Source organism: Phalangium opilio, unplaced genomic scaffold (assembly GCF_054372755.1).
Source record: "Phalangium opilio isolate 3A_F unplaced genomic scaffold, DU_Popi_V2 ptg000070l_1, whole genome shotgun sequence".
Classification (NCBI taxonomy): Eukaryota; Metazoa; Arthropoda; class Arachnida; order Opiliones; family Phalangiidae; genus Phalangium; species Phalangium opilio.
In genome coordinates, this window is record NW_028324182.1 from 8,661,025 (window position 1) to 8,673,574 (window position 12,550).

The 12,550-nt window shown below is 39.0% G+C and overlaps 1 protein-coding gene across 2 annotated transcripts in view; it reads right to left on the reverse strand.

The window, feature by feature from the left end:
* Positions 1–1,748: 1,748 nt before the first annotated feature.
* LOC149661413 (neural cell adhesion molecule 1-A-like) overlaps positions 1,749–12,550 on the reverse strand; it is a 35,842-nt gene continuing 25,040 nt past the window's right edge. For both annotated transcript variants that reach the window (XM_089842927.1, XM_089842928.1), the window contains 11 exons: positions 11,111–11,314; positions 9,578–9,874; positions 8,311–8,598; positions 7,643–7,930; positions 6,918–7,217; positions 6,648–6,776; positions 6,529–6,553; positions 6,113–6,210; positions 5,703–5,866; positions 4,745–4,834; positions 1,749–2,092 (listed from right to left, as the gene is read on the reverse strand). In XM_089842927.1, the coding sequence (XP_089699053.1) occupies positions 2,006–2,092; positions 4,745–4,834; positions 5,703–5,866; positions 6,113–6,210; positions 6,529–6,553; positions 6,648–6,776; positions 6,918–7,217; positions 7,643–7,930; positions 8,311–8,598; positions 9,578–9,874; positions 11,111–11,314 (1,970 nt within the window). In that variant the 3' untranslated portion in view covers positions 1,749–2,005. The remainder of the gene's footprint in view (positions 2,093–4,744; positions 4,835–5,702; positions 5,867–6,112; positions 6,211–6,528; positions 6,554–6,647; positions 6,777–6,917; positions 7,218–7,642; positions 7,931–8,310; positions 8,599–9,577; positions 9,875–11,110; positions 11,315–12,550) is intronic.

Below are 12,550 nucleotides of genomic sequence, written 5' to 3' on the forward strand. Positions count from 1 at the left end.
TTTTTTTCTCTAAGCCTAGGGAATATGTCGAAAGTATAAGTGACTCTGGAAAAGGCTTCGATGATAGATTAAACAATCTCAAGTTATGCTTTGATATTCAAGAACCACCTCCTTTCCCTGTATCAATTAGTAATACTTATTCAACACCTCTACACCGATCACCACGCTACGCAATTTGTGAACAGCCCCTATAGATTTAGCATTGACTGGCCTTCCTCAAGGCTGCAAGCTAAGCTTAAACCGAACGATGGAGCCAACAGCCGTCGCTCCAGAGCGGAATCGATCTTCGGGCTCATTTTGTTAGCCATATTCTCGGCCCTTAACCAATTTGTAGGGGATGCTAGACTCAACGGATAAAGGAATGAAGGTCCCTTCGATCGGTTCTCTTTCCTTTTCGCTATATACGTAAATTTAAAGGGTCCCCAACCGTTTTTGAAGCTGGTCATTTTCCTATGCCTTGGTTGAACACCGTCTCAATTGAAATTGCTCGTTTCCTCCGCGGTCCGCTAAAAGAGATCGTTTCGTGCCACATCAGTTTGACTCTTTCCGCCACTCTTTTATATAGGAGAAAAAAAATCTGTTATAGCTTGAAATTTTATAATGACCATTTCCTGATTTCAGGAAGTTTTTTCAAAGCTCAAAATGATTCTCCTCGGTTTTTTTTTAATAATGTTGGGGTGTGTAGAATAAGAACCGATTCTTTTTTATCGGCCATATTCTTCTTTGAGAGGGATGTCTATTGTTCTCTAGAATCGTTTGGGTGAAGTAAATTTACTCGAAGTTATTTAATACAATAGTTTTTATGCACGCCCTAGGTTTCGGTGTAAAATTTAATTTAGAATGGTTATCTTAGTATATTTCTAGGTGTAGTGTAATCGTTGAAAACATTTTGTTCAGGCTTCTTAGACTCTTGCTAACTTTAACTTTTGTGCAAACACAACCAGTTTAATTCGAGTGTTAGTAACCATACAATCGAAGAACCCTGGTTAATCCCAACCATCACTGGGCCTGCGAAAAAAAGGCTTAGCCATTACCGAGCCTAAAAGAACCACCCATAATAGAATGTAGTGGTATTACTATACAAGATTGTCTTTTTTTTCATATTGGAAATGTTTTTTTTTTCCTTTTTAAATCGAGGTTACGACGCATGCGTGTAACGACTTTAATATCTTGTAAGGTCGCCGGTCCAGATTGATTTTAAGACTCTTATTGAAAGCTCCGTTTTACCCCTCTTTTGTTTTAGTACTATAGGAGGAGTGATGAAACAAACACAAAAAAATATATATATAAAATGAAAAAAATTTGTTCCCTTTTTGACGATCTCGGCTTTCAAGGGATGATGGGAAGGAAGAGGAGGTTTCCATCATCCATAAAGATTCTTCTATTTTTTCATCTTTTTTCATCCGAGAATTTTATCGTTGGTTCTTAAATCATAAACCGATTTAGTTTCAAAGAATTGCTTAAACTTCCTACCAGTGCAATTTTTGTGTATAAAATTTCAAGGTATTCTAGCTAAACCGTAAGTTATAAAATACTTAGGCCTATTCCACAGCCTTTTTGTCTCTCACTTAATGCGCAGCCCTAAACTTACACCAAGATTCTTTTACTAATGATAACACTCACTAATCACGTATCTTATGTATTATATTTCTCATTAATACTAACGAATCTGTGGAAACCAGAACCACTCATTAATTATCGCTAATTGTCATACAAAACCAGAGGTAATTTTTCACAGAAACCGACAATTTCTATAAACTTAATTTTTATTTTTTTTTGTTTTAAAATTTACACGGTTTTTTGAATTTATTTTATATGTACAAAACTGTTTCTTCTTCTTATTTGTTTAACACTATGTAAAGTCCTTTATTTATTAGACTTATTTGGTTTTTTAGAGTCTTTTTGAGTTTGTTTTCTGTGGGTTTAAATTGTATTTTGTTATATATTACACTTGTTTTTTGTTTAAGTTACGTCGAGCAAGTCGAGCGTTTGCTTGACGCGCGGGTCAATATTGTTCCTTGGCTTCATCGCACTGGCTGTACAGAGCGCTCCAATCTTCGGGGCTTTCTTTAATTTCCTTCGAAGGCCCTTTCTGTAAAGACACAAACAATAACTAACCGGAAAAACCAGGGTCTGTTCTGAAACTTTGTGTATAGTTGTTTCCTCGCGGTTGTTTCCTAATTGCAAAATAAGAGGGAGCAATTTCTTTGAATATTTAAAACTGTATTATACATCGTATTTTATTTATTCAAATGCATTTGATTTAAGATTGACTGTTTTGGTAACGAACACTCTGGTGTTCAGCGGGTGAAACACTTCTACAGGGGCCCATAGAAAATACGAAGGTTTTCTACGAAACGTTTGGGGAAATGAATCCAGAATGGACGTACGCGTCGTGACTGGGATTTGCTTAATTACTCGGGCCCTGATTGTTGTAACCTTAAGTATTTAGTATCAGGTTTGATTCAGCCTATATGGTGGCTTTCCTTTTGAACATCGAATTGCGTCGTGTTTGAAATGGGTCTCGTAGATAATACATGGGGGATTAAATCAACCATTTCCGTGAACATTGGCGCGTGAATTACTACAATAATCGCTGATAAGACTCATTTCTTGTTGTCAATACCTCTCCTCCCTCTCTCTCTCTCTACAGATATCGTTTTCGAGTTGAGTTTTTCTCCCAATGTCTCTCTTTTAATTGGTGTGGGGGAGAAAAGATATTCGCGTGTTGTGAAGATAGGAATCATTGTATTAAAAGGGGACGTTACGTAATATTGGACACGATCCAAGTACGTGCCTACCAAGATTTCCACTCGTACTAACGTTATGAGCGGGAAAAGTCTACCATCTCCTCTCTCTCTCTCTCTCTCTCTCTGGAGGAATCCGAAAACAATTTGGATCCCAGGAAATCGATCGAGCTCTCCCAGAGTTGTTGGTCCGAAACATTCCGCTCACTTCGCCTTACTACTAATGGAGGTGGTTCCTCTCTTCGTTCTATAATGTTAACTCCGTCACAGAGGGGAACAACCAAGGCTTCAAACCCCCTTCCTTCTTTGTTGTGTAAATCACTTACAACGCGGAAGGAAAACGATAACGTGTTTATTGAGGCGCGTGTATTATTTATTCCCCTTCTAGACCCGATTGATGCCCTTAGATATTTGGGGTTTTAAAAAAGTAACCTCTAAGAAAGAAAATTAAAATATCCTATGTTGACCACAGAAGTTTCAAACTTTTATGGCTATAATATTTCATGCGTACTTAATGATATAGGTTCTGTGCAAAAATGAACGTTGTTCTGTGTTTTGCACACAATCGCGATTCAATTTTTACCTGCATACGTTAAAATCTCCATCGGGAAGAAATAGCCCTAAACTTATAAATCTATTGAGTTATTTTTATCTGAGCCGTACTCAATAAAGCGTATTTTGTAAAGGTTGTTTACCTTTTATTTTTAAGCCAGAAAAATAAAAAATGTAAATATTTTGTTCGTAAGAACTGCTTACGGAATATATTACCTATGCAAATTTATTTGCATCAAATATTTCTTTTCAAATTTACATTTTTTTCTTTGAGTACGATTCAACGTAATGAAATTTCCAATTTTCGGAAAGCCATTGATGTGATATATTTAAGGCACGTTAGGGCAATACTTGGAAAAATAGAAACGTGCATCTGAAACAAAAAATCCTCTTTTCTCTGGAATCTAAATGCTTTATCACAAGGAACTAAGAGGGATGAAATTGAATTTCCCCTTTCCTAACTTCTTAGCAGATTGCCTTTATGTGGCATTTCTTGCCACGATAAATCGTTTAACATGGCTTACGCTTCTTGTCTACCCTATTAGAATTACTCATTGTAAGCGAACGTTTTCTGTAATACGTATATGCGTGTACGAAATGGAAAATAGTTGGGTTTTGTTTGGAAATTCCTTTTACCGAACCATTAATTCGGTAGTTTCGATCGTTTTAACCAGATATATGCGAAGAAAAATGGCCTATTTCACAGACACGGCTGTTAGGCATTGTGGAGAACCGAGATAAACAACGTTCTATAAACAAACGCTCGTTTGAAAAAAATCTCCCAAGCTACTACGTATTACAACAATACAATAACACCCCCAAAAAATATTTTAGGGCAAAACTAAAAACCTAAAACGTTGAATATTCCGAAAGAAATTTAAAACGCCGCAAGCCAAGGTGAAAAAAAGAATGAGTCCTTTTTTCAAAGTTTTGCAGTTTATCTGGCCCCCTCTTGTCCTCGTGTGCGATTCTTAGTCCTAAACAGTACGCAAGGCTAATATTTTGTTTACGGTGGAGAAATGTTTACGCTTGGTTTGCCTCGTAAAACGCGTTAGAGAGAGGGAAAGGAAGAAAAGTGTGTTAAGAAAAAAGTAAATTTAGATTCCATTTTTGCCTATTGGACCCGCGATAACCGCCCGAAGGAAATTCTCTTTTTCACACCACAAAATGTATACGGTGTTCTATATGAAGCTAGCTTTCTCCGGCTTCTTTTCTCCCGAAATTCCATTGTTCGAATAGCACTCCCATATACTCGAAATCTCTCTTCTATCAGAAGTAGATAAACCTAAAGTTTCCGAAAATATGGGATATACTTTTGCGCGTCCCTAATTATAATATAGCTTCAAATGGAATTGATATTATAACATTTTGCGAATATATTTCCAAGGTTTATATATTTTTTCTTCTCCGCGATATTTTCTCAACAAGGGTTCTAACAAACTTACGTATATGGAGAAGGGTCCTGGTAATTTTTCCATCAGGGGGGTGTCGACGTTAACAACGTTGGGTGCTGAATCCTCGCCGTCATCGTGCTCCTTTTTCCAGAGACAAAGAAACGCCAGCGAGAAATGGGCAAAAGAGGAAAGGGAAAAATACAAAATTGGTTTCCGCTCTTAGAAATGAACTCTCGGAATTACATTCTCTACTCTCCGAACCTTCCTTCCACCCTTGGTTGCCCCTTACCCGTCACTCTATCTATTTCATCTTGTCGAGGGCGAGCTAATGACCACGTGGAATATGTTGGAAAGTGGTTATAAGATAAAGGGTGTTTTTCCTCCCACTTCGTCCGAGTTTAACATCAACCCCATGAGGGTTGTGTTCAGTTTTGTGATTGTATTCTATCGGAGCGTTCAGAAGCGGAGCCTCTTGAAAATACATCTCTCACGAGAGCCGTATCGTTTACCTCAAACTATTTTTCCTTTCACTAGGATCGCCCATTTCCTAGTAACCATCGTACGCGGGCTTGAAAACTTTTCCAAAAGCTTCTATCATCGAAGGAACACACATTTTCTGGTCTTTTGTCGACTAGAATTAATTATAAACTGGTTCGTACGAGATAACATTCATTCGACGAAGGCTAAATATTCCCTTACAAGGAACAAAAAAAGTTCCCCGAACCCTTAATTTTTCATGTTGGTTTTGTTTACATTAGGTCTAGGACTGAAGCTTCATCTAATTTACGCGATGAATAAACTGGGCTTTATCCAAAAGTACTAGTAATTTAGCCTGTCTTTGTTTTTATAAGTCTATATTTAACCTTATATTACCTTTGTAACTAGCTTAATCATCTTTACTTTTATATTAAGTCACACCTTATACTCCTAGATTTTAAACTTTATGACTGACATTTTGTATTTCTTATAAAAATATGGAAGAGAATAAGGAACGAAATGATAAACTTACTTTTCTCCTCTCCGTTGGTACCATTCCCTTCACTACTAAGTGACTCGTAGTTAAGGCATCTAATGAAATATCTTGAAAAAGGCATTCTCCGAAAGGTCCGTCCGGTACGAATGGTCCATCTGGCACGAAGGACAAAGACTTGGCGATAGATTTAGCCGAGCTTCCTTCGTTGTCCAAAAAAATGATCGCGAGAAATAAAACGTATAAAATATATTAGACCAATTCATTTCCGGACAAGGCTTAGCGTCGAATTGGTATTTTTAAAAACCAGCTTTTTTTTGCTACTAATAAATCGAGAGATTGGAAGACAATATCCTATAATCAAAGCCAAAATCAAGAAAATAGTCTTCCGAAAAGAGAAGCTACTGATAATTTCTTTTGGATGCGGTATTTTTTTGTGTTTGGAATACCTTTGCAGAAGTTTTCTTCTGGCACGACATCTGGGCCCGGCCCTGGCGATACGGGGACGATGCTGTCCTTCCACGAATATTTAGTTTGTCTCGTATTGCTATATATACACGGAACAAATAATTGTACGGCTCAACCACAATTCCAATTCCCTCCGGAATTTACTAGCGCAGTTTTGATTCTAGTGTAAAGATTTCTATGCCTGAATTAAATTTATAGGGATGCTTTTAATGACTTAATGAAGAATATTTATCTTTCAATTTGATATAAGATAAATATGATTCTCAAGTCATTTAAATATCGATTCGAGAGAAGAATGTTTAAGAGACTCGAGACCTGTTTCTGATCTGGCGCGTTACGAGAGAAGAGGAAATGTAATGGCTGCGGCTTTATGTGGTTTTGATGATTTTATACTCACTTTTTCTTTTCCATCTGGAATTCTTCTGCAAACGAAAGAAATGGGATGGTCATTGATTATAGGGATTGGATCCAATTCTAAGCCTGATCTATCCACCGGGCAATTCCTAGCTGACACACCTCTGACTGCGTAGCGCGGACGGAGCTTCATGACGGCCACAATCAAAACAGCGCACAAAACCAGAACCGCCACGGTTGAAACGAGGCCCATTAGCGCCGGCGTCAGCATGGCCATTCCGTGATAATCCGCTAAAGAAAGAAATGAAACGAATCTCCCTTTATTCACTTCGAAGATAGAAAGATTAGCTACGCCTTCACCAGGATTTCAGCAATGATAGATTTCAATTAACACTCGCTCGCCTAATATAAATGGATTGTAAAAATTCGTACCGCTGGTTTCGTCAACCTCTTCCAGAGTCTCGACCCTGATTGAGACGGATTTACTCCTGCCGTTAGCGTTGAGAGCGTAGATGAATAGGATAAAAGAGGAAGCCGGGGAGAGTCCCCGAACCACAAAGAAGGGAGATTTTGTCGATGTGATATTCACTTGAACTTTTTCCAGGCGCGTGTTAACGGCCTCCAAATAAAAGTGCTGCATATATCCGCCATCGTTCCCGGGATCGCATTGCACGATCAGCGAATCGCTGGTACGGTTCGACACGCTGCAATTTCGAACAGATTCCGGGGGTCCTATGGACGACATAGTTTCTTTCAAGTATTAATAATCTCGTATGATATTACGAATAATTCAAGGATGTTTAAATCTCCAGAGATAAGTTACGTTTCGCGCCAACTTCAAGGGGAAATATATTAACAGAAAATGATCAATTACTCTTTTCAGACTTGGCTAGCGTACCGTGAATACTGTTTATTAGCTTTAAGTTAATCTAGTTCGTCTCGTATATCTATGAATTATACATGTAGTTAACTAGGAGCTGTAGGCATCAACTCGTTTTGTACCATAATCTGATTGAAATGCATAGAGTGTAAGTCTCTGATCTACGCCCGAGCCGCTTCCCTATTAATTTTATCCAGCGAGCGGCATAATCGACTATCTGATGGGGCGCCGATATTTAGAGCGGAAGAGAGAAGTCTATAGTGAGGTATAAGTTTACCTGCTGGGAGTATTTCGAAGACGCAAGGCTTGAGTTGCTCGCCAACGCTGTTCCTCGTGACGCAATTCAGCGTACCGTAATCTTCGTCGTTGATAGGAGTGATGGAGACGACGCTAGTGGTCCCGTTGACGGTCAAGGGTTTGACGACCACGGCCTCTTGAGCTTTTACCATGGTCCAGTGGAACGTCACGTCGGACGGGAAGGCGTCGATATCGCACGTCACCCTTATTGTCTCGTACTTCGACACGACGTAGCTCGTCCGCCTTTTGTGAAGGCACTCCGGAATGTCTACTCATCCGGAAAATAACGTCGAAAACCAAATAAGAGCAGGGCCGCGAAGGAAAAAAAAAATAAGTCTACAGCCAGGCTAATCAATACAGCGTATATTAAGCCTAACACCAAATATCCTTGGGAAATATATACTGTTTGATTGATGGAAATTTGCTCTATTTAAAATGGGTAGAGTTCGTTAAAAGTGCTTTAAACTCGTGAAATAGGACTTCAAAGGATGGAGGGTGGTGTATGGGGACCCATTTTTACCCATTTTCCTGTAGGCTTAGTCGGCATTAAATTCCTATTAGGTCAGTCAAGGCCTAGTCAGTTCGTAAGGGTAAGCGGAGAAATTAAGGAAGAAACGCGATTGGTCATTAGCGAGACGATATACGTACACTGTACCTCGACCAGCAGTCCTTTGCTTTCATTCTCGCCTTCGGAATTGGCGGCCGTACATTTATAGTAACCGTGGTTTTGTTTTTGGACGTTCTTTATCCTTAATATGTCCTCTTTCTTGATGAGGTTTCCGCTCTGAGATGTAATTAATTTGTCCCTAAATTTCCAGCGTATCGTCGAAGCCGGCGGATTAGCTCGAACCGAGCAACGCAGAATAACGTCTTTCCCTTCGTCTGTTGGTTTACCCTCTATAAAACTGTCCATGGAAATTGAAACTTGGGGCTTATCTGCGGAAAAAAACAAGGTTGGCCCATCGTCAAACGTAGATTACTTCGACGTTAAATGTGCCTTGAATTTCGTTGGATAATTTTTGGGGTTGTCACAAACAAACCATGTGTGATTTTAATAGGGAAGGATTACTTTACAAATAACCTACTTCTAGTCTTCATGGCAAAGAAAACAACCGAAAGCTCCTTTCTTATCATCGTATTTTTCTTAGTTATTCTTTCATTTTTAAAGAGTATTAAAGATCGCCTCTTGTTTTCGTAATCCCCTATCTCTTAAAAATAAGGCTTGGATACTAACATCGCAAGCCTTTCAGGAGATGAATTCCGTTACGAGCGCTATCTGTATTTTGCCTGGCCATACCGGAGACAGTATATACGCGTCTTGGGAAAAAATATATTTTTTATTACGTAATGCCTCTTTAAACACGGCGTGCAATTATTAGGGTGAAACTATTTCTTTTGCCGTTAAAACTTATTTTTCTTACAAGAGAAGAAGCTAAAACAAATTTAAAACTTTCCTATGGGAGTACTAAAAAATTAAAATGCGTCGGACGTATGACAATTTAATTATATTTTCTTTTAAAGCCGTATAACAAAAATTAAACATGTAGGCCTGAAATAATATTTTTCTGAACACGGTATTTTCGATGTGAGTTTCTCTAACACTTTCAGACAAGATATCCCGCTAGACCTCGGTTTGTTATTGACTATAGGATCTCCTTGATTGGATTAGAGGCAATGTTCAATGCGGTTTATTTTTGCTTCCTATGTATCACAGGATGGCCTAGGTCAAAAAATAACGGAGGATGTATTGCATTGCTAGAAATAGCCACAGGAATATCCGAATACTTCACTAGCTCAAGTTTGGATGGAGAACCCCAACGAGAGTTTTGCGTGTATCTTTCACTTCAGCCACTATTGGCACCTTTTGGCCCTTTTGACCGTCGTCAAAGAATGTAGGATATAAATGGATACTTACAGTGAACTCGTATTATTCGCGTGTGTTCGATGTCGCTCCGAAAGATTTGTGGATTTTCGGCTCGGCAACTGAGTTCCTTTTCATTATCATCTTGCTTGGGGACGAAGCGTAGAATGCTTATGGTGACGTTATCTCTTTCGTTGTACGCCTCGTTGGCGTTTTGCAGCTGTCTTCCGGACATCCACCAAGTGACCTGCGCCGGAGGGCGAGCTCCGAAAGCCCGGCATTTTACCGCCGTCTCCTGACCCGCTGAAAAAGGTCGGTCTTCCGAAACTATCTTCACCTCCAGAGGCTTTACTGCTCCACGCGATGGAAGGGACGAGACGAGTTTTTTGTTTTACAGACGTCGGAAATGTTGCAGGAAGAAAAAGGAAGAAGGAAAGAACAAAATATATATATCGTTTCCGCTCTCGGAATTCATGACCCAAATTCAACAACTGTACATCAGAGCCTTGTACTAGATGTAGATTAACTGGAAGACCCTATCGTAATACCAGTTCAGCAACCTTAGTAGGGTACCAAAAGAAGAAAAAATATTTAACAATAATCACTTCGCGTTTATCTACTTCTTTCTTCTCTTAGCTACGTGCGATGATTTTCACGGGTCAGCCACAGTAACAATGGTCACTGTACGTCTCTTTACATGACAGACAGAAAAACTATCCGGTATATCTATAATAAGGCATTTTTCTCTCGATTTTCATTCGCAAATGAAAATTTGCATAAAGTTGACGTACGCTCAGATTTGTTTATTATGAAAAAGTACGAAAAACGGGCCGACTCATCCGGTATTCTTTCAGTGTTCATTTTGTTGCAATGACACTCAAGAGAAAATGGTAGTACGAAACTGTACACCTATAATGAAGTGCCATTTCCCGCGTATCTTTCTTTCTACAGACGTTCTCTATATTTACTCTGAACAAAGAGAAGTACTTCGCGTTCGCCCACGCAAATTACTCCCTGAATTACCCACTTAAAATATAAATCTCTTTTTTGAAGAGAAAGTAAGTTAGTGAAAATGCTTTACTTTTCGTTTATAGACTCTCAGAGTGCATTGTACACATTCGGCTACTACTCAGCAAGATGACACTTTATAGTTAAGGAAAGATTTTAAAACTTTCACTGAAATTGAACTCATTCTTTTAGCGATTATCGCTAATATTTTAATTTTATAGCTCTTCAGAATTTCATCATTCTTATAATTTAGTTTTCGCAAAGAAAAGATTTTTTCCCATCTCTTTCACCTTTCGCTTAAATGAAGTTAAATTACTTTTCAAAATGTATTAAGCAAGAACAACATTTAATTACTATAATTTAAGTTTGCGAACAGTCTGAACTAATTAAAAATGTTATTAGTCGTATAATAATTTAATTGAATATTTTCTAATTAGCATACTGGGTTTTTCATCTTACAAGTGTCCGCGGGGGGTCTACGGAAAGAGACCGTGTATAAGGTTCTGAAGAAGTAGCTTTTGTAGGATTGAAGGACCCTAGATGTAGGTACATTTATATATGGGATGTGAAGAGACTCACGGTTCATGTCTAGTTGAATTGTGCTGGACACTGGCGCCTCGACGAAAGTGTTTCTCGCTTGGCAAGAGAGTTTGACCAGTAGATCTTGGCGTTGGAGAACTGGCAGTAGTAGTTCGTTGCGCGAAAAGCCCTGGGGTGTTTCGACGTAGCTATCGTCTAATAGAGTCGAATCTTTCCACCACGTCAGCGCGGGCAGTGGGTAACCTGAGACACGTTCGGGCGCGTGAGATCCGCCGCGGATGGAGCCGGTTGGGGAGAAAGCGTAAAAAGCCAAGGCAGAGAAAAATAAAACGAAAGAAGAGGAAAGAAAAAATGATTTTTAGCAGCTGCCGTTGCGGTTTTCCGCTTACGGTTTGGGGCCGAGACTCGCATTCTAACGAAGTCGATCCCTACTTAACTCCCGCACCTCCTCGTCCCAAGAATCCCTTGCCTAAGAGTTCTCGAGATGTCTTCCAAGGAGAAAAAAAGCCCACGAAATTCGATCGGCAATTTCGTTCACCAAACACGAAGAATTCACGGAAAAAGGATTTCCGCTTCAAACAAAGAGCGCGTAAAAAATACCCCTTCATTCGGCTGGAAGTTTGAACTACCGCCTTTCTTAAGGACCACACGCGAGCTAAAGTACTCCCAGGGTTTCCAAGAATATGAAATTTCGCGTCAACTGCTATATTTACGATATCTATACCGTTCATATTTTAAGCTAGATAATGGAAGCTCGCATGTCGTCTTTAAAATCCGTCATATATAAGAGAGAGTTTTCTCCTTTTTTTCAATTTTTAAAGTTTGGGGGACCCTAAAAATCTATTTATCTTGGCCTTCTCTTAAGTATATGGCGAATTCTATCCCGAATACTGAATTTTATCCTCGAAAGAATGGACTTTTAGATAAATTTCGATTTCTCCTAAGGTGATGGAGCGTGTGGGGACGGAGAATCGTTTTCGAACCACTTGCCTCTTCCTTTTTATTTCGCCCCACTTTCTCGAAGAAAATTCGGTTTGGGAAACAAAAAACTACGTTCATCCGTGGCTAGGAAAGTTTTTAATGAAGGCATATTCAATCTTACAATTATCAGGGTTATAAATATTGAAATTGGAGTCAAATTTCTGTGTTTTACCATTTAAGCTGAGTGATCTAGGGTATTTTTAGCTTGGAATCTTTATCGGTGCACTAATCTGCATTCTAGACTTTAGTTCCGTCATATAATTGGTAGAAATAATTGAAAGATAGCATTAATGTCATTCGAGAGGCTCGTTATACTTTAGTATCCTAATTCCATTTAGGGTATAAACCATGTTGTATTAAGTTATATTACTCTCGCTGTAAATAGAAGACTTCCTATGACTTTTTTTCTCCCGGAAGCGTTCCATTAATATATTGCGAGCGAGGATGGCGAGTGTTTCGGGTGCAAAAAGAGGTACACAGCGTGGATCAGATAAAGAA